Raw genomic sequence first — 26,132 nt, 5'->3', positions numbered from 1 at the left:
CGACTGTTGATGTGAAGAGGGAATAAAATGGAAATAAATGTGTCAGGAAAAACATCATTATGAAATAAAAACGCCATTTTGAAAAAAATAAACTTTAATTAGACTTGACTAACAGGATGAAAATGATAAAACATTACAAACTGAGTATGAGTATATTGCATTTCATTGAATCTGTTACATGTGGAGACAGGGCTGTGATGACACCCATTGGGTGGCGGCGCAGGCACTCCAACAATGTGTTGACAGAGAGCAGGCTTCTGCAAAAGATCCAAATTGACACCCCCATATCTGCCTGTGTTCATAAGAACTCACACTATTCAATTCAATTCAATTCAATTCAATTCAATTAGTGGCAAACCCATCTCCATCATGGTTTTAAATTGTTTTAGGTAAAAACAGTAAGTAGCAATCTTGAACAAAAGGACATGCATTCCCAATACGATAGCTTAAGTAAGTCATTCAACTGCAATATCCAACACATTGCTGTTAAAATATACACATGTTTCTTTCATTACATATGCTGAGATCAGCTTAACAGTTTGAGTGAAAGGTTGAATCTTTCAAATCAAATTTTATTTACATAGCCCAAAATCACAATCACATTGCCTCAGTGGGCTTTACAATCGGGAAAAAAGCGGCAACATCCCCGCGACCCTCACGGATAAGCGGAAAGAAAACGGTACGGAACGAAGAAAAGCAGTGTAAAAACAAAGAATTGGACTGAGCCAGAGAGAAAACAAGGGTAAATATCGGAGCGTCTTTTCAGAGGTGGAGGGAGCTGCGGGATTTGTAAGGACTCAAGAGCGACGCAGAGTTTGCAGCTTTTCTGCTGGACAAGTAAGGACCCCTGCTGTATATATGTTTCATTCTATGTTTTAACCACAAGGCTATGGTGGCGGCGGTTACAGTACCATGTTGCAGTCCAGCTATGTAGCTTGTTGGTACATCTAGCTTGTTAGCCTGTATGCTAACTCCGGTGTTTAGCTTTGTCTTTATGGCTACTGGTTAGCGTAATTGTCTTTCAAGTTACAGAGCAGTTATAACATTAGTTTGTGTTCAGGGCGCTCTGAAGTGGTTGAATTGGTTTAGAGAAATAACGTTACTCATGCTTCAGAAAGGCAGCATGGTGTTGCACTGTATTTGTGGTGTAATGTAATCTGATCAGAAATAGAACAATCAGGGCTCATGTTGTTGTTATTTTAAATGCGCTGTCTTGGTTATCTGGCATCCTTTGTTACCGTGGTTACAAGCCTGCTCCCGCACAGCGGGCTCCTCTGTGGGAGGGGCTTTGAAGGCAGGGCTGCAGCAGCAGAGAGGAAGAAGGAGGGACCTGGGAGCTGTATCATTCAAATATTTCAAGTCCACCCTTTTCTCAAAACTCCAGGCTGCAGCTTTAATAACAGCATGCACTTGAGTTGACATGGACATGGTGTGGTCAGTGGTCCCTCTGATCTCACTTTGAACACAACTGATCCAGTTTCTGTAAAGCATTTCAAAGCTCCATGCACTGTTGGACTCCACAGTACATTTATGAGTAATTCACAACTAGTAAGTAGTGTGCACTAGAGCTGCAAAAGTTGTGAAATTCTGAACATACACCGATGTTTACAATAACAATGATGGTGGGGTTTTTTGGGGGGTTATTTATTGAGCAGATAGCAGCCAACAAGGTGTATTTCTGCCAATACCAATGTTCAGTGGACGTGTAGTATCGGAGCATCCCTAGTTACATGTATTTTACTCCATTTGTGTAATATTGGTCATTCTGGACCTCTAAACTATTGGCTGAACCATATAGACATTACGTTTTTGCTGTTTGCTAACAAACGTTCGGAGAAATTCTTGCATGCTGTCTTTTTGTTACAGATTATTTTATCATTACTTTTTACGAAACCTGGCTAACTGAGTAAACCTGCTCGGTGCAACAGTCCCAACTGGATTCCAGTTTATGGACTGAAGGACCTTGTGAAAACCAATGGTGATGTTCCCTGACTGTTCCATGAATAGTGCAGTATCTTATTTTATTTTTCAGCTCATGTACGACTTGTGAACAAGTATGTACTCTTGCATTAAACTCAACTGAGTGGTATGTTTTGCTTGCACTTGACTTTTTTTTCCATTATATATGAATCCCATGTTCATTGTCAATTCCATACTTTTATCTCAGTAGCTTCAGTTAAAGGTGATATTTGTTAGAGAAGTAGATTTTTGAGTCTCATTCCAAACCCACTTTGGGACGGCAACTGACCCAACCTACAATCCCGAAGCATCAGTATTTGATGAGTCAGGAACGAGACCCAAAAATACACTTTTCTTACAAACCGGACCTTTAACCAAACTAGGCTGCTCCCTGTGGTAGCTTTCCAACCAGCTTTCTCAACACGGTAAGAAAAATAGAATTTCTATCTTCCATTATCTCTGGCATTCAGAGTCAGGACAAAAGACAAAGACTTTTTATTATTATTGATTCAAAATTTATTCTTTTAACACATACATATTATTTAAGATGTACAACACAAGACAACTGGATCAAGTGTGGACCAGTCATTCAGGGAGCTGATCAGCCAATGACTAGGGTTGATTTAGAGACGGGCCTGTGGACTCGTTCACTTCAGCCAGACGTATTTGTCTCCCGCCTCTGTGTTATAACCGCGGGCGTACTTCTTCCCAGGGAGCTGCAAGGACAAAAACAGAAAACAAGACTGAACATTCAAAGGAGCAGAATCACACACCAACGTCTTAGGCTTGCTGGGAAGAGTATAATTAAGTCTGGAAAGAGGAAGCACCCGAAATATAATTTTGTTTTAAAGAGAACTGATTCTAATTGAAATAGCTGGAAGCATCTAATCAAGATAATTGGGTTGCCTGCAGGGTTCAATTTGATGCTTTTAGCACTACATATAAAGACGTTTAAATATTTTTTTGTTGTTGATTAATCAGTATAAATGAAATCATGCGTATAAAAAGAAACAAATCAACTATTTACTTGGTACAACCTGGATTGTTCACTGTTACACAATATTTTTCATAAAAATGCACAATGGAAGCTGCAATACATCAACGCTGCAAATGTCCTTCCGTGACTTTACTTTGTCAACTCAAATGTGCTGAGGGAGATTACGCCACCACGTGTCACACTTCTCATTCTCTCCACTGAGAGCCCGGCTCAGAACTAAATGTCAGGTCACAGCCTCCTGTAGCATTACACAGCCTCATTTTTGCAGCAGGGGAAGACAAAAAAAAGTCTCCAGTCAATAAACAGAAAGGTCAGACCCAAATGTTTCACTGAAAGACTGATGATACCAAAAGCCTTGCAGAATATTCCACATCTGGCATTTGCCTTCTTGTAACTACCAGGCGTTCAATATTTCAGCAGAAGAAAATTACTTCCATCGCACTGACAGTGCAGCACAGGCGTCGCACATGGCAAAGGGTAGAGAAATAAAGTGATCCAATATAAAGACAACAGCGAGGGTTTAGGCATAGGCAGGGTTCTTCATAAGGATTTTATAGGTTTCAATAAATAAAGACAATCTTAGTTATCCTCTGATAATAACAAAGCATTAAACTAAAGGCCAGCTCACACTCTGCCTCTTCTGTCTGCCTGACTGAAGGATGGATTCAAAAAGGAGTTCTTACGTAACAAACTGGCCTCAAAAAGCCTCAATTTTTTTCTTTTGAAAAATGTCAGTATTTAGATGCAGGTACCAGGTCTGTTAGCGAGACACCGATGAGTCTCTGAATCACAGCCAACTACTGCTAGCAACATTAGCAGAGCTCGCTAAAAGTGGTGCGGTTCCACCGAGACTTCCGGAGTTAATACTGCTCCGACCAACTCCGAACACGCAGACTTGTTTTCCTTCTGTAATGGGAATGGGTGTCATACATTTAATTCAATTTTCCATTTAATTTCTTTTTTTTTTTAGCACTGGCAACTATGCCATGGTTAGACTATCAAGTCTCGATTTTGAAAGACCAGTGGATTATTGGTTTTATTACATGGCAACTGTCTGTTTATAACAAGACACAGGCTACATGGGATAAAACCACCTTATTTCTTTATTCTAAAATACAGCCCATATGTTCAAAGTTGTGTAATTGTAATGTCATTTAGATTTTAATAACAGTTGCTAATTTTAAAAAAGTCAATTTGGAATCAACACATAAGGAGAAATAAGGAGAGTTAGGAGGAAGAGGGATTCTGTAACAGTGCATATAACAGGCCTGGGGCTAAGAGCTGACTGGGATAACTTAGCCCCCTTTTCACACACAGACCTCAGGGTTAACCTCAGCCCGGGGGGGAAGTGATCCACACTTCCACTTGCCCTTGATAAAATGTCTGCTGTAACATGCAGCTGATGATAAAAAAAAATTCCAGTGTTGACTGTTGAGCTACCACTGTTTACTTTAGCCCCGTTTCACACTGGCACCTCTTATGCCCCCCTGCTTTTAATTTTGATGATCAGAATTGAAAGTCAACTTTGAATGATTATTCTATTTAAAATCAAAACTGTGCCACCCCAGGTACTGAGAATACACGTTTGGGAAAGGGCAACGCCATTACATAGTTCATCAAATGTTAAACGTTCATCTGTATACGTCTGGGTGGCATTTTTCTATTGAGTGAATTAATTCATATCGCTATAAGTGGTAAACGCCCACAGGGCACATTTAAGGCATCCATATAAATGATGACTACTGGCTGATTCATTAACAGATTTCTTAAAAATCACATCTTATTAGAAAGAAAATATATCTGTATTAATATCAGTTCAGCTATTTTGTAAACCAGCAGCTTTTTTTCCTTGACTTTAGTTATTCATGGAGGCTTTTTCAGGAACACCCTGTTCACACCCACTGTTGGAAGCTCATCAGTGAAACCAAACTCTGACATATGGGCCACTGAGATGCTCCACTGGAGCAGTTGGGGTTAGAGGCCTTGCCCAAGGGCACTTAAGGGGTGGTGATTACAGCGCAGCAAGCGCAACCTTTCACTTTCACCCGGATTTCTCCATGGAATTAAACCAACATCCCTGCAGTGACGAGCTTGCTTCTGTAACCTTTAGGCCACCGCTGCTTCCGTCTCACCACACCACACTTCAAATACAATTCTCAAAATAAACAGTAGCTGAACAGAACTGAATAAATACCAGTGTTCACTTGGCTTCTGCACTCAAAGAAACAAAATTTAAAAAATAAATAAATTAAAAAAAAAAAAAAACACACCGTCTCAATTTCAGCACTTCTCAGATAACCGTGCCTCCAGTGTGCTGCTGCTTTCGGAAAACTCTTTGAACTATTTTATTATGCGGAGGATGAAGAAGGACCTTCCTGCCACAACAGAGCCACATTTAACATTCCTCTCCACAGATATTATACAAAGTGCTGCAGAGCACCACACTTTGAAGATACACACTGCGACTAACTATGGGACACCACACACAACCCAAAGGAAAAAACCATTCTAATACAGCTACGTGTTCACCCTGTTAGAAATATAAACCTAGAATCAGACTGGCATCAATAATTAGAATTAAAGTCAATCATTCAGGACACTCTGTCCGCTGCTTCACACAACAGCTACCCAGCATGCCGTGCATACAACCTGCACTGAAAGTTGAAGAATGACCTTGCAGTATATATTTTATATCCCAGTTGCCAGTTATTAGATTATGTTGCTTCAGTGCCACAAACAAATGCTAGTAGCAGGGTCCAGGGGAGGGTGACATGCAGCGATATGCACCAGGCACAGTAAGAATCAACATCTTGTCTCTACGTACCGATCTATAGGCATAGAATTTTTCATCGTAGTCGTGTGCTCCGATGGAAATCTCCGGGAGAAACATAGGTATGTGGGTCAAGGTGGACACCCTCTGTTTGTCCTCCACGCTGTAAAACAACGACAACAACAAAAAAAAGGGACAGAAAAAGATTCAGCTTACAGCAAAGTGTCGGAAACCTGCATGTGGAATTCGGAAAGGCGCCGCACACAAAAGGCAATCAGAACCAATCTGCATGTTCACTCGTCTGCGTGATTCATTTCAGGTGCTTTGTATATTCATCTGTAATGACTATGACAAACTGTAGCTGCGAGATGTTGGTGTGACAGAGCTCACCAGATGGTGATCCTCCTCTGTCTAATTTGGATTTCGATGTGGGGGAAAAAAAAAAAACGGATCATACTAATGGAAAAACTCACAACATCCTCATGTGGTGGTACGCGACATCATCCTGCTCCAGCCACGGCCCTTTGTCGAACTTCAAATACTCGATGTCTTCTGCCACCTGAGGACGGACACAATAAACAAGCTGCCGTCTACAAAAATAGTCGTAGGTTTACGGTTGAAAATGAAATCCAAAAGAAGATATCGCCCAGCTGAGCCGCTGTCCACTATAGTCTTACCCTTTCAACATCTTGGGCTTGGGTGGCATCGTAAGCAAGCACTTCTGTTGTTTCGCTAAAAGAAAAAAACAAACAGACCTTCAGGAAACACTCAAAGTCTGATAAGACAAACAACTACTAACTGGACTGGAGACTTCCATATCAAATTGAACAGGAATCTTGTTCAGCTACTCGCCTGATTTGGGGCAGGAACGTCTTCTTGTAGGAATCCTCGATGCTCTTCAGATAACTCAGGGGCACGTTCTGAAGGTAGGCCTGACAAGAAAGGTTCAGTTTTTTTTTTAGGGTCATGCTTTTACTTTGGGTGTCTGCTAGAAATGCCTTAATATGAGACGCACCGATCGATCCGCCAGGGACGTTCTCAGCATGAACGACCATGGCTGTGTTAGATATATCCAGCTCTGACCCAGTTCAATTTACACATATGCAACGCGACCGCCAGCCCAGACTGAAAGAAAAAGGCTAAATATTTGATGTGATTTACTTCACTAATGTACACTTCATTTTCACCACAGTGTGAGAGTCTTTAGTGCGTTTCACTGTCGTGTACAGTCGCGCTTTCAGAGTGCTTCCTTGAGTGTTTCACCGCGGGGGTCCACACCGACACAGCAGAGCAGAGACCGGAGCGACATGACATGTTGTTATATAGATGGGCTGCCCTGTTTTCTTGTCAGCTGCGGCGCGTTACGGACAGACTCCTTGTGTTTTTACCTTTCACAATTAGACCAGCATTCATTGTGTAAGTGCCTGTAAGTTGTCGCAAATACCGTTAGACCGTTTCAGTCATCCCCTCTCAATCGAATGACTTGCAATGCGTTAGATTTATTGGTATACGCAGCAATTCATTTTCAGTTGGATGTCATTTGTAGGAAAAAAAAAAAAAAGCTCAGTTCATTAGAGAGCAATCTATTTTGAAATTTGTTTGAGTGCGAGTGAGAAAAGGTCCTGTCACCTGGTGCTGTTTTAGAGAAAGTACTGACAGCCTGTGCTCTGATTCAGAGATTCAGCGTCTTCCTATTTCCCAGTATTTCTACAGCACGGCGAGCTAGACCTAGACAGGGAAATCTCACTTTCTACGATATGGGACTTTTAATAACTCATTAACATGAAGCTAGCAGGCTGATTAAGTCATAGTCGTTCCAAGTGAAAATGTGCCCTCGATCGGGAGTTAATGAACTAGACTGAAATGCTGCGACAGGTGTACAACATCCTGCAGAGATCCTGCGGTTTCTGTGTGTCTCATTACCTTTCCGCTCTGCTTCAGCTTCTTCTGCACCTCCTCGGCCGGCAAGTCTACGTAGATGGTGAGGTGTGGAGGCAGGAACTCGCCGATGCTAATGCCTTTGACCTCGTTGTAGTGCTTCACGCCTGCTAGCCAAAAGACGTGCGTTTAAGAAATGCGTATTGTGCGTTTTACAAATCGCACACGTTTTATGTCATTTTATCAAACTGAATCCTAACGAGATGAAAACAGAGTTGAGAGGTCAATACGTTTTTGTTGTGCTGTTATATGTCAGTGTATCACACTCACACTCCTTCCTGATGTATCCGTGTTTGAACATGGCCTCCAGGAAGACCATGTCACTGAAGGGAGAACGCTCCAGGATCACGCCTTGGCCTTAAAACACAGAATGACCATGACACAGATGAGTAATTCCGTTAATATCCTGTCATACGTCATCCATTTCTAAATATTTATACTTGAATGTATCTCGTGATGTCACAAGTGCTGCAATCTTAATTGTTTCAGACCGTAAAATGTATGTACACATCCGCTGCTTGCCAATCAAATACCCCTAGGTATCTGAGCACAGGAAGCTTCGGTGCCCCTCTGAGTGAGCGGTACCTGTGGTGAGCAGGTGTTCGACGGCGTCGGCGTACTGCAGAAGCCTCATCGTGTACATCCACAGCTGAAGTCTGTAGCTGTTCCCGTCAGCAGCTTTGGGGTCTGTATAGAACTTCTCCAGGCTGCACATCCCGTTGAAGTCGACGGGAAGTGGCTCCTTCTCCCCGGTCATCTTGTCCAGGTAGAAAGTGTCAGCTTCGGGCATGTAGAGCATCCCTGCACATCCAGAATAAGACTATTAATTAAGGCTTTTGACACAAATACTGTCCAATATTTAGTTTTCTGGTCCTGGCGATTAGGGCTGAACGATATATCGTTATCGTATCTATATCTAGATATGAAAATTCAAGATATTCATATCGAAAAAGCAACGATATAAACGATATAGATTACCCCGCTCGCCCTGCATGTACAGCTCTGGCAGTCACAACAAAATCCTTTTTACGATTGCCCTTGAATGCACCGCTAAGGCCAGCCAACCACAAACCTTATTTCATGCTTGTTGTGGATCGACAGCTGAAGCCAACCAATGACAAACATACGAGGGCGGGAGTGAGGGAGACGGAGACTGAGACGCACACACAACTGGGCGACTTTCTAGCTAGTTTAGCGACTTTTTCAGACCCTCTTGGCGACGTTATTTCTAAAAAGCGACTAGCAACAAATTTAGCGACTTATTCAGATCATCAGGGGAAAGGCTAGATATATATTTTATTGTAATTCTCCTGCTGCTCAGAGTCATCGCAGTCCATGGCTCCTCTGCAGCAGCGCCGGCTCTCTGCCCTCCCGAGCGCTGCGCAGGCGGCTGGCCGGTGTGTGTGTGTGTGGGTGCTGGCTGGGGCAGCAGGAGCGGACACCGCGGCCTCTCGCTCTGTGGATATGAGACCGTATAGCTGCCGTTTACTCTGTTTTGATCCGGTAATTCTCTGACTTCTCAGTCTTTCTAGATTCCACTGGTACTTCACCAGCGATAACCTGAATCGAGTCTCGATCTTCACTCTCACTCTTTCTCTCCAGATTAGGATGTCATCGTTCATCTTGTAAAAATGCACATAGTTCGTTTGATCTTCTCCCTCCCTTCACTGTTGTTACTTCAAATATATTTGTCTCTGTAGTGAGTTTGTGATTATTTAGTTAAGATTTCTCTATCAACCATTTGTATATGGCTTAAAATAATCTCTTTATTTTTCTGAAAAATGCGTGGTTTTCACCGAACCCGTAGTCATATCGTATCGATATCGAGATATCTGGCATGAATATCGAGATATGAAATTTTGTCCATATCGTTCAGCCCTACTGGTGATCCAATGGTATAACTGCCACTAAGATAACAATCAGGCAAGTTTCTACAATGTCAACAGTAGGCCTTTCCCTGTCATTACATAATTGCCCAATCGCCGTTATTTGAGCAGACAGTGATCTTCTGGCACAACCGTTTCAACCATTCCTCTTCACCTGTATAAAAACAGAATTAACAGACTAACAGAAGTGCCATATTTCCATCTCAATTCCCACATCATTTTCCACCACTTTAAGTTTGACCGGAACTCTTTGAATGTCGTCATCTTGTTGCGCCCCCTTCACTTGCTGTGGTTTAATGGCACCTGAGTGGAAAATGAATGATACACCCGGTTTACCTTGAGGCACTAAACTTTTAATATTTGCATCATTTTAGTGGATGGAAACACACTTAACTTTGAACTTTAACATTTTCTATTGCATCTGCATGATTACAGGAACACTTCAGCCATTTTTGCCTCCTCCTGAGCCATCTGCATGACTATAAACCTGCAGGATTCTGTGGTTGGTGCAAACTCTAACTCTAAAGACTCCCCACGGTGAGATAATTACCCAGCTTGTCAGCCAGCTTCTGGGCCAGTGCTCCTTTCCCTGAGGCCAAGTTGCCTTCCACAGAGATGATTTTGCTGTACTGCTTTAACCGCGGCGTCGTCCTCTCACCCAGAGCGTAGGCCAACCAACCATACCGCAGACTTCTCACCGAGCTGGTGTGAACACCTGCCTGTATGACAAGAAAACACCAGCTTTTAATCAATAACAAGGGGTTAACACAGTCCAAAGCCAATTTAACCTACCAGTGGGCCCCAAGGCAAGAAAGAGCCAAATACTGTTTTTGCAAACAAACATCATATTAAAAGTTTATATGTACTGTAATCATTTCATAGAGTGGAACTTTTGCACGCCTGTGGAGCTAAAAGCACTTAGGAAGAAGACAATGATTGACACAAACTGAATATAAACCTCCTGCACACTGTCCTCCTCACTTGCATATCGGGAAAAATTGCATGTATCTGGAAGAATCAGTGTGACCTGATTGACCCGCATTGGTCAACCAATATATCTGAGATGTTCTCTCTTACTGTCTGTGTACCCAGACCCTGCTATTAAGTTTTTTTCTGATTGCAGGTGAAGAGGACAGAGTGTGTTTATCATTGTGATTTTAAAAAAACTGAGACCAAATGAATGAAGTAAATATTAAACAAATTAGCCTCTCAAATTTTTGTCAACATTGTTGTTAACTGTGTTTAATCTTTGCAACTAAAGTATTAGAAGAAGACTAGGGATCGGAAGGTCGCTGGTTCGAATCCGGGCTCTGGGGTGGGACTGAGCTACATGTAGAAGTATCGATACTGAACCCCAAAATTGCTCCTAATGTGCAGTTGGCACCTTGTGTGGCGGCCTCTGCCATCAGTAAGGGTCCTGCGATGAGCTGGCGACTCATCCAGGCGTACCCTGGCCTTTGCCCATAGCTGACTGGAATTGGCCCGAGTAACCCCCCCCCCCCCCGCCCAACCATAGGGCCCTTACCATTTCAGTTTTTATTGCGTTCTGGTGACACACACAAACCACCAAGTAAATGCCACACCGACAACCTCTTTTTTCAGTTGGTAATCCATCCTCACCGACCATAGAATAATTAGTCTAATTATTATTAGATTTATTTAACAGATTATTAATACTATTCTCCCTGTCTAACTGACAGTGTCAACAACAGACCACGTGCAACAGAAGTCACTGATAACATGAAGAGAGATTACAACAAGCAGTGTTCACAAATGACTTGAGAGATTCTCACAGATTTGAACTTTCAGTCTACCTTCATGCTGCCGCTTGTTAAACTGATACAGTGGAGCATGAGTCTGAAATGATGCTGCTGACTGACTGAGAATTGAGCTTGAGGTCTATTTTTGTCTGCCACGCATCAATGACAGTAGACTGGTGTTTAGGTGTAGCTCATTAACAGATAACCGAGTGTACATCTGCCTGTGATGATGACTTCTTCTCCACAGTTGTAAGCTCAGCGCTCAGTCAGACTCAGGACGAGTATTGCTTACATTCTGAGGGGAAACTGGATTTAAAAGATGGTTTCGTCCCGTGTAAAAGGTCGATCGCTGAGACAGACTGACGACTTCTGTGAACCCACGACAAAACATGGGAAGATACAATTTGAACAACACATAGACGGGGTGTTGAGGTAACACACTGGGCTACTGACAGGACATGTCAAACACAAAGGGGCTAATGACCACTGTACACAAGCTCAGCACATTAACTGGTTGAAACTCTGCATTAGGCGACACCGGTTCTTGCTAGCTTAGCCAAATGTCGTACAAGGTGGAACCGTGACAAGCTTGACTCGGAACTTCCACAACAAATGTATTCAAAATTAACTTAGTTGAACTGACAGCTTGTCCTGGCTCTCGGCTGTCAACAACATTGTAGATAAAGCCAGCAGGTATCATGTTGGTGACCGACTGTGATGCTAGCGGCTAGGAAGGTGGCTAGCAAAGTTAGCTTGTCCTTGATACTTTGAGCCGTTCTGCAGGACAGGTAGAGACCCGTCCCCCCGTGCTGTCTGCCCTCACCTTCTGTGTTATGGTCACCGATTTAAAAGCAGTTGTTCCCGATGGGATGACCAGTCGGATCACCCGCAGGGCCATGATTAACTGTCCTCCAAAGACCCTCCGACCTGACCCGAAAATCACCGCAACTCGGCGACTGAATAATACGTCAGAGGCAAGGGCTTACGCCTAGTGTTGTCTCACACATTATACGTGTAGTTATGTCTAGTCGTTGCCTTTTTAGTGTTATAATATTAAAAAAGATCAAAATATACACTAATTATGACATATAGCAAATACAATAACACTAATAGATGAACTTAAGTTGATACATTATGTTTTACGAAACTATTTTATCAGGCCACAAAAGAACATCCTGCAGCATTTTAATAAACTGATGATCAAATATTTGTTTTGTCTATAAATAGTGAAATGGCAATAGTTAAAGTATGATTACATTATTTAATGGCTAAAAGTACACTAACAGATGGAATAACTTGAAATCAAATCAATTGTCCCAACTAAATTAATTATTTAAAAAAATCCTGCAGCATGTGAATAAATCAATAATCGATCATTTGATGAATGAAAACTTTTAAATTCCAAGTCAGCTAATGGCATATTTCGCTTGAAAACATTTTTCTTGTTTCAAAATAGTTGACGGTTAAACTCTATCAAGGTATTGATTAGTTGGCTAACTGGACGTCTCAAATTAAATACCGAGATAAAATATGTTTCCTCCCTTAAGAATGACCAATTGTGATCTCCATCTTTGTATTCATATATCTTTTTAAGGGGCCACTGGGAATACAGTGTAGTAGGCGGTATCCACGTCAGGTGTGTGTCCCTGTCTTTTCACCAGCAGGTGGCAGTATTTAATTTTAAAAGTTGTTTTAAAGGACCCTGCCTCACAACTGATATCAGTAAATCCCAAAGCTGTCTATTATGAAAAAGATGTGTACAATGGTAATGTAACCATCTGCAATGAAGAAGTAGATGGGAAAACCAACTGAACCCTCTGATCAACCTGAAGCAGCGTGATCTCACTTTCGTCTCTTGAGTGCAGCATCGCATCAGAGGGAAAATCCTTGATGTCCAGCAGTTATGTTCCAAATATGGAAAAAGTGTGTAAATATGTTTACAATGTTTGGAATCTTCAGGCTCTGGACTGGAGGGTTTTAGATGATGTGGGTATAAAAAGTGCTTGCCATCTCATGATGTATTTGTGGTACAGTAATGAGTCAGCAAAGGTACAGTTTAGATGGTCTAGACAGAATGATACAGTTAACCATTCTATTCTCTTCTCACTGATTTCACCCTGGTAGTAATGACCTCACACATGTGCAGTCACCCGCTTTGGTTAAATGTATCCGTCCGTACACTTTCCCCTACAGCCACACACCTGAATTCTCAAGATTTACACAACACCTCCAGTCTGTCAGCATACGAGCATGACTCACAGGCTGTTTCCTCTGTCGGCTAGGAAACCACCAATGTAAACAGGGCCGATAGTCAGCTAAACCACTTCATATTTCATAGACTGTTCAGTATGAGCCCCCGTGTTTCAGCTCTGAGCGGCCGAGTCTGCTTATACACCCCTCCTGTCAGAATCCAACAGAACTGAAATTCAGTACGGAAAAAAAAAAAATCAGTTCAGCTCGTGTGGACACTGCCCACAACACCAACAACAGCCGTCTCCTTTTAGCATCTGTTTCCCATCTTCTCGTCAAAGTCTTCCTCTCCCTACAATTTGTCAAACCAACACCTTGGATGTTACATCATGTGTTATTTGCAAGCTTCTTTGTAATCTATGAGACATGACATGATGAACAAAAGCCTCAGTACTGGCCCCTCGAGGCCACAATGTTTATCACGGCCGACAACATGAAAGTGCTGGGCACAACGCACAACACATTAAATATGATAGGTTACAGCTACACTGCTGCGTTTTTGAGGGATGAGTCAGGAAGCAAACATGTCTCAAATTTTTTTTTTTTGATCCGCATTAAAAGAAAACTTTTTTTTTAACGATCTGCAAAGTTGTGTACAATCAGGCTTTATCTGCAAAACATTCACTGAATATGTTGTATGTTTCCCCTACAATATCCCCCTGTGGTAATGAAAGCGTGATTAACTTTGTGAAGTGTATGCTCAGGAAACTCAAAGTGCTTGGTTACAGCTTTGGAATCAAGACAGGATGTGTTTGCTTTTTTTCATATTTTACCAAAACCACTTATTTCCCTAACATTAACAAAAGAGACTCCATTGTCAGAGCTCTGCAATTTGTATCATCCGCCCCAACCACCTCAATGACTTCTCTGTGGGACGGGAACATGGCAGTCTGTGGACTGGAAAAACCTTGCCATTGAACAGAATCCAGGCAGGAATTCTCCATAACATTGTTAGGGTAAATAGGCTTGAATGTTTGGTAGTATTTAGAAACATGGGCTTCATTATAATCAAAAAGGATTTATCCTGTGGAAAGTACAGCGTACTTGGCAAATTTAACGGATTAATGGATTTGTTGCAGCCGCCATTTTGGACCATCCAACCGTCTAATTTCTTGATTTTCTAAACAAAGTTTGAATGTTGAATGGATTTTTTTTCTTTTCAATTTTGCTGATGGAAAAAACAACCGGCCAAAAAAAGTTTCCTTTCAAGGAAAAGTTCATTCAGAAAAGAAAACTGAGTCATGCTGATGGAAAGTCATGTCAAATTTCACAGTCGACTTAACATTTCTGGAGCTTCACAGCAAAACAGCGATGCAGCATTCACCTAAACAACTAAAGTAACTGGGGGGAGACGGGATATCCATAGCTCCATAAATCTTGTCAGGCATCACCCAAGTCTCCATGAGTGTCATTATTCACACCGTTCTAAGTGCTGAACTCTTCACTGCAGCTGTCAAGTTAAAAGCATTAGCATGCACCCTGTCTGAAGTGGGTGCACGAGCTTGACTGACGCGTCAAAGGGTGTGAATAACATTGTTCAAAGCAATGTAGGATCTCAGGGTTTGCAGAGATTTGGATAACCACGGAGCCATTTTATTTATCATTTTATTTTATTCTTTCTATAGCTATGTTTTTTCCTTTTTGTTTGTTTTAAAGGTACCCCAGCTACTTCAGTTGTCCAGGAGAACGCTCCGATGCAATTTTACTCCGAAGCTCCAGAAATGTTTTGCGGACTAAGACAGATTCACCTGACTTTCCATCAGCACAGAGATGAGTAGATAATGACTGCGTTTTCAGTTTTGTTTGAATCTACCCTTTAATAGACAATGTAGCACACTGTGAACATGCACTGGAAGGAGGGGGGGGGGCTGTAAAGGAAATGTTTGCAAGCAATAGATCTTTGCAGCCAACGCTGAGAGACGAATTCATTCAGCACACACTCATACACACAGCTATAGTACAGAACCAACATTTTCCTGTGTACACATCCTGACACACAAACGCACACACACACACACACACACACACACACACACACACACACACACACACACACACACACAGGAACCGGAGTAATTAGTCAACAGTAAAACAACAATACTCCACATTCAGGTCTCACGGCTGAAGCCCTGTGAGGCCAGCTGAGGGGTTTGGCAAACTATTTGTGCCAAATTTCCTCTGGTTTTACAGCACGTTTTATTTCACTCTGCAGTACGGACCGGCTTTAACAGCACCAGCAGGGAGGAGGGTCACCGGCATTGTTTATCATTAAAACAACTCAATAGCATGGCAACCAAAATAGGTAGATTTTCTGCTCTGTTCACACCTCCCTCACAGCAGACAAAGAAAGCTCCTGCAGCAGCCGCTGCTTCATCTTGACTTTACACAGGTCATAAAAAAACATGATTTACAGCAAATCTATCATTGTTAATATTTATACTTCCCTTTGTGACGTGCAAAACTTACAACTGAAACACAAAAATTACTGCACATAAAAATGTCAGCATGGCGTCCAAACTCCCTGCTTTTGAAGTGTGTGTTTGACAGACACTGTTGTTCCACAGCGCGGTGCGCGGCTTAGAAAACATCTATCATAATAATTATTTCAAATCCGTTTTCCCGAATATTTGTGTGTTCAAATCTGAAATTGGCAGCAGTGTTTTAAAGTTACCGCTTGACTGACATCTGCTGGCGCACGCCTCGGATAATTTCCCGTCGTCGTCATTTCTGTTATACTAGCTGCCAGAATTGTGCTATGTCAGTGTTAGAACATGTAGCGTTACACAAAGGCTATTGTCTGAACATGAACAAGCACAGGACACTCAATAAAAAAAATAAAAAAAAACATTTAACAGAGTTTTTGCACTTTACCCGGTCTAACAATATGTCATTGTTGCAGTTTTTCATATAGTGCACCAGTCTTTGAGAGTCTGATGTCCAATAGAAAGCATCCTGACTGGAAAAGCCACAAAGTGTCATGGTTCATCACAGCCCAGGACAGGAAGGCTCTACAGCAGCTTATTAAAACAAGCAGAACATCACTGGTACCATCTACAGAACATCAGTAACATCAGTGAAATGAGATGTCTGCACAGAAATACCCACCCAGCCACAGTGTGTTCACCCTGCTGCCATCTGACAACAGATACAGAAGTATCGCACTGAGATGCATTGAGGTCTGACCACTTACACCACATTCAGAAGTGGTCTGGGCCACTTATGGCCACATGCTTTTAGCAGTTTGTATAAATGTGTCCCGGGCAACAGTGAAGAACCAGATACTTAACTAACGTCCTCTGCCTGAGCACACACAATAATGTACTGACTCCATCTGGTTCACTGAGATGCAGATGACATGTTTGGGTTGTCCTAGCTGCCCAGATAAGCAGCAGATGTTTGTGAACACTGTTTAAGTGTGTAACAACTAATTAACTTAACATTCAACTAGACACCAAGTTTGCAATGGGATCACAAACATGGGATCACAATATCTCCAAACGCCCTTTAAGAATTTTCAGTTACATGTGTATATATGACAGAATTCCCATATATGAAATATATATGCAGCTCATATATGAACCCTATAAGTAATGGGAACAATTTTATATATTGACATGTATGTCCAGCCCATACAAATATGTTTATGTATGTGAATTACATATGTTTGCATATGTCACATATAATTAACTATAAATAATATATATAGCCCATATATTTGTATATGTATGCAATATAAAAACTATACATATATATGAATAGAATAGTGTGCATAGTTATATGAAAGATCCATCCTATTTATTCTGTCAATACAATAAAAACAGAATGGGTACATAAACATAATAACAGATTAGAAGCAATATGACAGAATGCAAATAAAACTGCAAAAAGTGCTTGAAAATGACAAGAAGCTGCAAACAGACATGACAGAGCACAAATAAAGCTGAGGTGCATCAAGGATAAATGGCAGACATCCCCACAGGACAGCATGTACGTTACCCCAAATGTAGTGTTTACCCGGTGAACTTGGCGCATTGTACGATCACTACAGCATGTTGAATAGTGACTATGGGACCATTTTGATAAAGAGCTGATAGCCTTGCCCTTCAAGGTTTTAAAAAGAAACATAAACCAATGGCTGTCACATCTTACCTTACTCTCAAAGGTGCCCACCCTACTTTTTCATATGGAATACAATGATGAGTGGACCAGTAAGGAATCCGAAGGTGGAGTGATAAACCCAGTCTAGTGGAGTAAGAGTGGAGACAGCGGCATGAGACTTGAGACTGGCTCATGAATTCGGTTTAAGAAAAGGCTTAAAAAGAGAATCTTGCAGTTTATCAAAAGCTTGCTGTAGAATAGTCATGACTTTATGTGCAGTTTAAGCGCAGCAGTACTGGATTGTATCATCAGCATAAAGATGGCCATTACACTTTGTTATAGAGGATGTAATATTGTTAATGCAGATTGTCAATAAGACAGGACCCAGGGTTGAACCTTGTGGAACCCATTAAGACAATGGTGAAAACATGGAACAGTCATTTCCTATAGTCGCACATTGCTGTTTATGAGACAGGTTGTCCTCGAATCAATTACAGGAATTACAATCAAAACCAACATCACTTAACCTCTGTATGAGCAAAGCATGGTCAACAGTATCCAAAGCTTGTGTTAGATGAGATCCACAAAGAGGGCAGCACAGTGTTTCCCTTTATCAACAGCAGATCTTATATCATCAGTAACTAAGGTGGCAGCAGTAACAGGACTAGGCTTATCTCTGAAACCAGACTGGTGAGGACTCAACACAGGATAAGAGGAATGATTCGAGCTGATTATTGACTTATGATTCCAGGACATTAGCAGGATAGGGCAGTTTAGAAATTGGTCTGAAGTTGTTGATACCAGCTTGATCATCACCTTTATGCAGTGGGACAACATGTGCAGTTTTCCAGATCATAGGGATAACCCCAGAAGAACTGGATAGATAAAAAAAGATAAGTAATTTGATCAAGAAATTGATAGAGCACAGCAAATTAACACATAATTGCCTAGTTTATCCTCCCAAGTTGCTGTCCCGATACCTTTACCTTCAAGTGCCCCCTTAACAATACGTGAAGTGAAGTTCTGGTCGAAGGTATCATTTGAGGTGGGCTCATCATGCAGCAGCTGACTGTGAACAGCAGAACCTGAGTACACCACGTCAATATGGTGATACTTGGTCCACAACGGTGTTTGGGTGGGCGGTGCATGTCAAGTGGCATCCACATGAATGCAAGAGCACAAAGTTTCCCAGCAGAAGAGTGCTTTTAATGTGGTGACTGAATACTGCATATGCCACATGTTACATTATGGGTTGAGAAATGTTGAGTGAGGAAAGATGTAATGCAATACATTAGTTATTTCTTACCTTGTGTAAAAAAACGTTTCCTGTTTGTTCCTCCGCGTTGTTTACTACTATTGGCTGCTGGCTAAAAACACCATCTCATTTCATCTTTGAACGTAGCAATGGTGCACATGTTTATTTGCATTAAGAGCAGGGCTGTGACAAACACAAGTGGTCACTTGAGATGAATGTAGAGACACAGGTCAGAGCCAGCTGTGAACACGCCGGAAACATGTGGTTTGTCTCACATTGTCTCCATGGCTAAAATGTCATGTTGCCCCGATTGTTTTAATCACAATGAAGCATTTATGTCAGTGTTGTGACGACCTCTCCAACACTGCCTGGTGGTCTGACATGCTCTGACAGTTTTTTGCAGATGTAGGTGGAGCTGGGAGGGTCGCCTGCCTGTACCTGCCTTGCTGGGCCGGGCTTCTAGAGTAGATATAAGGACTGCCTTTAGGGGTGTGTCTCTCTCTCACCTTCGCTCTTTTAGGAGGATGCACCGCTACTATCCTTCGTGGCCTCACATATCCCAAAAACCAGCATAGACCAGCACCAAAACCAGCACCAAAACACAACATATGCTCGTCTTGCTGGTGACTGGTCACTGGGGAGACCTTCCAGCAAGACCAACATATGTTGTGTTTTGGTGCTGGTCTATGCAGTTTTTTTCCTGCAGGGTTCTTGTTGCCATCCTCGAGTCAGGTGGTAACAGTGTCCCCTACCGATTGCGAAATAATGACATTGACGATATATCATAAATGGTATCCTCGTAAGATCCACTTTTTGCTTATATTGCGTAATAATGGACATTTTCTGCAGCTGACGGTACAGCAGTTGGTTAAAATTAGGGTTCTTGGTAAGACATTCAGAAAGTTAATGCTCATGCCTCTGAATCATCTTCCAGCACCAAACTGAGATCATGATCCTCCCTTAACATTAAGTAAGAGTTCCGTGTATAAAGGACGCAGGATAGAGCCCCATGACTACTGCATGTGTACTTGCATACTTCCTGTAAAGAGCATTGCCCCGGTGACAGAGAAATTGTATGCAAAAAAAGTGCAGCTGTCCTGTTTTGTTTTTTTTTAACAGTGGGGTCTCTCCCTCTGGCTGCTCTAGCAGAAACACGGTAGTCACTTCCATACTTATCTAATAACATCACACTTAAAACTGTCTGTCTGTCTGCAAATGAACAGAAACCCTGACACTCACAGGGAGCTTTTTATGACCTGATGTTCATTTAAATGGAGCTGTGGTTGAGGGTATAATGGATGTCAGTTACATCTCACTGTGTTAAAAACTGCCCTCCTGTGCTTCACACGCGATGCTTCCCTTCCCAGAGGGCAGGAGTCCTGCTTCTCGTCAAGCCTCTGCCTGTTTGGGAAAGGACTCTGCAGAGTGCTGCTGGCCTGCAGAATATGTGATGGTCCACGCAGGATTTTCAACACCAGCTGCTTCAGTTGCAGCATCAAATCTTCCAGAGACTCATTCCCTAGAACAAAACACTCACACTAATAAAGTTTAAACGGTGAGAATGAACACTCTCATTTCTAGGGTACACAGCTGAGTAATGAAAGTGCCTCATTATTTTCATTTAAATGTACTTTTAACGGATCCATCTGCCTCACAAGGTAACATTAAAGTAGGAAAACATTTTCAGGTTTATAACTAGTTTTGTCAAAATGAGAAATTTGTATTTTGGTCTTTGCAAGTATGGGTGGTGCTAATCCTAAGCCCCACATAACCGACAGTGTCCAGGGCTCGGTGCCTCAGCTTCATATACTTTGTCTGAACTGTTCAAATGATGAAATCGTGTGCTGTAATGACTTTGAGGGAAGTTATGCAGTGGGCGGAGGACAAAAAAAAAAAAGGCAGTGAGGTAGCTGGCCGTCCCTAAATGAAAACCACTGCTGGGCTGAATAAAACATTACTCTAAAGTTAGTGTGAAATAAAGACATTGAGCCTGGTGTTGAAGGCCCGTCACACAGGAATGTACTGAGGCCAAATAAACAAGCACACAAAGTGGGATAAATGCATGGGAACTGTTGCACAGCGCTCACCAGCAACCACACACCAGATTCTGTGGTGCTGCCATTTTCACATCTCCCATGTCCCTCAGTGTTTGGCTGCTCTGTTGTTCTGTTGAACGCGGGGGTCTCCGTCACTACACAAAGCCAGGTTAGCTTCAGCCGGTCTAATTTCATCTGTCGCACAAAGCCCTCTAGTTCTGAAGAATCCAAACTCAAAAACTACTGTCAGAAGCAGTAGTTAAATTCCTGCACCATATTAGTAGAGCTACCCTAGAAAGCATCCTGACTGGAAACATCACAAACTGACATGGTTCATCATCATCACGGCCAAGGACAGGAAGGCTCTACAGCAGCTGATTAAAACCACCAGAACATCACTGGTACCATCTACAGAGCATCAATGACATCAGATAAGTGAGATGTCTGCACAGAAATACCCACCCAGCCACAGTCTGTTCACCCCTGCTGTCATCTGACAACAGATACACAAGTATCTGCTGCTGTACCACCAGACTACAGATCAGCTTCATTCTCCAGGCTGAGACTCCTGAACTCATCCTCAACACTCACATGTGATAACTTTTTGTATTTTCTCTATGACTCTAGGAACTACAGTCAGACTGCAAGTTGTTGTCCAGCCTTGTGTTGTAAATTGATACTTATGTAATCGTGTATGTTCTGTCTTAAATTGCTTCACAAAAATTGCAACAGTAGTCCTCAACGTCAGAACAAATATAACTGACAATGTCCTTTCCGCTGTCCGTTTAAAGCCTCTTAAAAATCTCTCCCTTCTCATCACTGGCTTCACCACATGGTAAACACACGACAAATTAAAAGTCATGTTTAGTCATTTGGTGCGGCTGATTGCTGCCACGGATACACAGGTCTTGTTCTGGGTGTTTAGGCTCGTGTCTAACTGGCTTAAGACTAATCAACATTATAATCAAGAGCGGCCCAACACTACAGAGCAGTGTGAGATCTCTATTTAACTGAGCAGAGATGGGTTGACGTATTCTCATGAGTGAGAATATGCTGTACTGTGAATTCAAAAATAATGAATGATGTATTTTCCATTCCTGATGTTTTGTGCTATATAAACCTTAAAGTAAGCTTCCCTCTGGGCCGGTGCATGGAATTTCTCTCATGTATTGCCACGGGTCGTTTTCACTGGTCTCCAGGCAGCAAATGACTGTAATTACTGGAAATCAAACACCACTACCTCATTGAGAAAAAAGTGATATGATTACAGAAGAACTACCACAACACTGCTGCTAAATGCCCACAACAACACAGGCGTGAGTGATTAGTGGCTTACAAAGTGCGATGATAAAGATATGTATCAGACTAAATAATGTGCGTCAATCATCAAGTCAGTAACTCAACTGCTCTCGTCTTTATGAGATGGCTGGCACTTTGGTCCGTTACTATGTGTTTGTTTCACAGTCGCGCTTGTTAATTCAGATGCAAATTTGGCAGACAACAGTGCATGTTTTGACAATAGTGACAGAAACAATCCAACTGTGTCTGTAAAAACACTGAGAGCTCGCTCACCAACGGCAGCAAAAACAAACGGCAACCCTCTTCCGTCAGAGCAGCCAATCAAATGGTGGGTTTAATGCTGAAATGCGACACACGGTAAAAGTAAAAGTGCGCGTTGGGGAAATAACGTGCGTGCAGCATGTAGTCGTGATGTTCAGCCTGTCATGGTTGATTGTAAAAGTGCTTTCTTTGTTGACATGAAGGAAACAGGTTTTAGAGCGTGAACCAGCGTCAAACTTCAAGCAGAGAGTGTGAACATGACAGACAGCTTTCATGAGGAAGTGTTGTGTGTCCAAAAGAAGAAGAAGAAAAAAACGCCGCTGTTTACACAGGACCGCTTTGTGTGTGTGCCGTCTCCATGGGAACTGTCAGCGACATGTGTCTAGCTGTCTAGCTGTGTGGCGAGGCCAGGTCCTTTGACACAACTGAAAGCTGCTTTTAAAAAACTAAAGAGATCTATACATCAAACGGCTATACAGATTCTGTCATTCAGAGGCGGACAAAATAATGGAAACACCTGCAGCATGGTATGACACACGTTCAACAGCATATCGACCTGCAGCCTCCAAAGTGATCATACGGCTGGATCAACATCTATCTGGAACAGCTTCAGCAAAAAACTGAACATTAAAACGTTCATGAAGACAGAATATACTGCACGGCAGCATTAGCTTTAGCTACGTGTGCAAACTGGCAACTGAGTGTGTGTCTTAACTGCAGCTGCCATCTAGCTCCATTTCACAAGCAGTATGTAAACAGTTAACATGTGGTGAATAACACGCTAATGCATGAATGGTGGAAGAAGTAATGAAAATGCAGGTGAGTTGAAGCATAGAGGGGTGAAAGTGAATGCAAAATGCAAAATGAAAGAAAACGCGATGTGAAAAAAAGAGCGAGAGTGATACATCATCACGTGATTTCATTGATATAAAGGAACAGTTCACCCAAAAATACAAAATCATCTCCTCCCTCCATGCTGGTAGAAAGGCAGGTGAGGTTTTGTAGTCTGCAAAACATTTCTGGAGCTTTCCTAAACAACAGAAGCAGGTGGAAAAAATGGCTCCATATAGCTTATTTGGCATAATTCAAAACTCCAGGGGCCCGGAGATCAAAAATTGATTCGATTAGATGTTTTTAACACACTTTTTCAAGCCAAAGTCTTCACTGCAACTGCTAAGCTAAAAGCAGGAGTGCTGTACCTGTCTGAAGTGGTTGCACAAGCTTGACCGTGCATCGAGGGTATAAATGACGTCTTTTGAAATCAATTTGGGATCTCAGGGCTTCCCGGACAGTTAGAATAATTGGTTGTTTCTCTATGTTTTAAAAGCGTCCCCATCTACTTTAGGGGAATGCTACAGTGTTGTTCAGCTGTGAAGCTCCCGAAAAGTTTCCGTTGATGACAAAACTTCATCTGACTTTCCACCGTCATGAGGGCGGCTAGATAATGACTGCATTTTCATTTTTAGGTGAACTTTTCCTTTAAAGACAATCAGTTTAAAAACAGTTGTGATGAAAACAGAGCCATTCTTTACATTTTTCTCCTATCTTACATCAATCATTCAATCACAACACAAAAAATGCGATTCATTCAATCATTTTATAGGAAAGTGGTCTCAAGGGCGGACAAAAAAGGTTTCAGAAACCACTCCCCCAGACCAAATGGTTAAGCTGCGAGCGTGGCCTGTGCTTGTTTTACTCCTGCCAGCCAGAAACAGTCAGTTGTTGGGTGTGGTTTCTGACTGACATTTTGGGCGGAAGTAATAAAAACTGCTTGCTGTAAACGATAAATGTCATTTGGGTGTCGAGAATGATGAATGGTAGACAACAGACAGGAACAGATGGTTATCATTGCAGCACTGTTCAATATAAAAACTCATTTGGCTTTATCAAATGAATTAACAGTGTTTCACTCTATTTGTCAATTAACATACAGTACATTCTGTCACTTTCACTTATTATTCATAAGCACTTTCATCACTTCTATTTTGGCCAGTTTTTAGGGGGGGTTATTTCACCCTTGAGGCCAATTTCTTCAAATGATACATGGCATTTTTGTGTTTTGAATGACACAATGATAAAACATGACTCAGTGTAATTAAACCAGCTTTAATTTACTTAAATTGCCTGATAATTCATCACTCCAGTTTCAACTTCACATTGCTTTTACCCCATCCATTTTCCGGTAACTAGTCTTGTGGACACCAAGGGAGGCTACAGTATAAAGAGATAATAAAGTCAAGGTACAGATGTATTCCACTGTCCACAATGTTAGAAATAGTGAGTTTTGCAATAACAGCCTTGCAGATTATTGGCATTACAGCTCTCAATTTGTTGCTGTAATGTGAAATGTTTAGCACATCGTGAGAACTTTGGTGACTTGGCAATTTTTCACATGGACAAACTTTAATTTCCCCAAAACAAGCACAGCCTGAAAGCAATTTTGAGACTATCATCACACCCCCAAATGCTGATGTTCCAGATACTCAGTTAGCCTAAGGTAGGGAGGACCAATATATGATGTGTCTTTATCAGCACAACAGTTTTCAGCTGTGCCGGCATAATTGCGCAAGAGTTTTCTAATGGTCGATTAGCCGATTTAACACAACAAACTTGGATTAACTAACAGAATGTGTCATTGAACAACAGCAGTAATGGTTGCTGAAGATAATCCTATGTACATGTAGACAGTCCATTAAAATCATCCTAAATCATATTGTCTCAACTGTATTTCTGAAAAACAGGGCTTCCCCAAACTGAATGGTAGTGTAGCAATATAAAATATGTCTTTATTAGAGAAGTTATAACTGGTGACAAATACCGCAAACTATTCTGCTTAGAAGCAGAGGGTGTTTTCCATGGTTTGAGTTAGGCTCCTTAGTTCTAATACATTTAAAGGGAGGTCTCACTGCTGCAGCGTACAGTGAGAGTTCAGACAATAGTGGTCTAACAATGTTGTGGAAGCAGTTTGGGGAAGGCCCTTTCCTGCTCCAACATAATAATGATGCCCCTATGCACAAAGTCATGTCTGTATAGAAATGGTTTTCCCAGTTTGGTGTGAAAGAGATTCAAGCCCACTGGACATCTCTGAGAGGGAACATCGGCCGGCAGCAGTGGCTGATAGCACTGACGCTCTTGTGACTGAATGGGAGCAAATAATGCAGCCAGGGTCCAGAACCTGGTGGCAGACAGCTGCATATCAACGCCAACTGTTGCGGGACCAGCTGCTAAATCACTTGCAGAAGTTGTGCTTGAGTGACAGTTCTGGCCATGGAAAAAAAATATGTATCATGAACTAGGGGCACAGTTTGAGTTAGAAGCCCCCACTACTATGTAGCGGATTGACTTACAGTACCCCATACACACCCCTGTATAAAACCTGTGGCAGTGTTTCATAGTCAGCAGGCGATTTGAGGGGCGATGCAAGCTTCATTTTTCAGCAAATGATTCCCCTTTGCCCTGAAAATGGCATCGATCAAAAGAACCCGACCTGACTTTGACTTGCTGGACAAGGTCTCGCTTGAACCAGCTAGTGCTGATGTGTAATTCATTGATTCTTTAACATGCTGAGTAAGGCTTTCATATCTAGTTAAAGTTCCCCTTTTTTATTTATCAGCCCCTCTTTT

General features: G+C 41.9%; 1 protein-coding gene across 1 annotated transcript; it reads right to left on the bottom strand.

Annotated features, from left to right (window-relative positions):
• Positions 1 to 2,451: 2,451 nt before the first annotated feature.
• ndufa10 (NADH:ubiquinone oxidoreductase subunit A10) lies at positions 2,452 to 12,304 on the bottom strand. The gene is made up of 10 exons (XM_030429233.1): positions 12,134 to 12,304; positions 10,101 to 10,269; positions 8,250 to 8,465; positions 7,935 to 8,021; positions 7,650 to 7,771; positions 6,579 to 6,658; positions 6,404 to 6,458; positions 6,200 to 6,285; positions 5,781 to 5,889; positions 2,452 to 2,675 (listed from the first exon to the last, which is right to left on the bottom strand). The coding sequence occupies exons 1-10, from the start codon at positions 12,206 to 12,208 to the stop codon at positions 2,607 to 2,609; spliced, it is 1,068 nt and encodes a 355-aa protein (XP_030285093.1). The 5' UTR covers positions 12,209 to 12,304; the 3' UTR covers positions 2,452 to 2,606.
• Positions 12,305 to 26,132: the final 13,828 nt, after the last annotated feature.

Source organism: Sparus aurata, chromosome 9, assembly GCF_900880675.1.
Source record: "Sparus aurata chromosome 9, fSpaAur1.1, whole genome shotgun sequence".
NCBI lineage: Eukaryota > Metazoa > Chordata > Actinopteri > Spariformes > Sparidae > Sparus > Sparus aurata.
Note: the sequence above shows the minus strand (reverse complement) of the source record. Positions and strands in the feature narration are given on the sequence as shown.

Bases quoted from the DNA above. Each gene is read 5' to 3' on its own strand.
- ndufa10 (XM_030429233.1), bottom strand. From the start codon at position 12,208: ATGGCCCTGCGGGTGATCCGACTGGTCATCCCATCGGGAACAACTGCT. The intron at 10,270-12,133 runs GTGAGGGCAGAC...CTTGTCATACAG, and splicing joins CGGTGACCATAACACAGAAG to GCAGGTGTTCACACCAGCTC. The intron at 7,772-7,934 runs GTGAGTGTGATA...TTTGGCTAGCAG, and splicing joins CGGATACATCAGGAAGGAGT to GCGTGAAGCACTACAACGAG.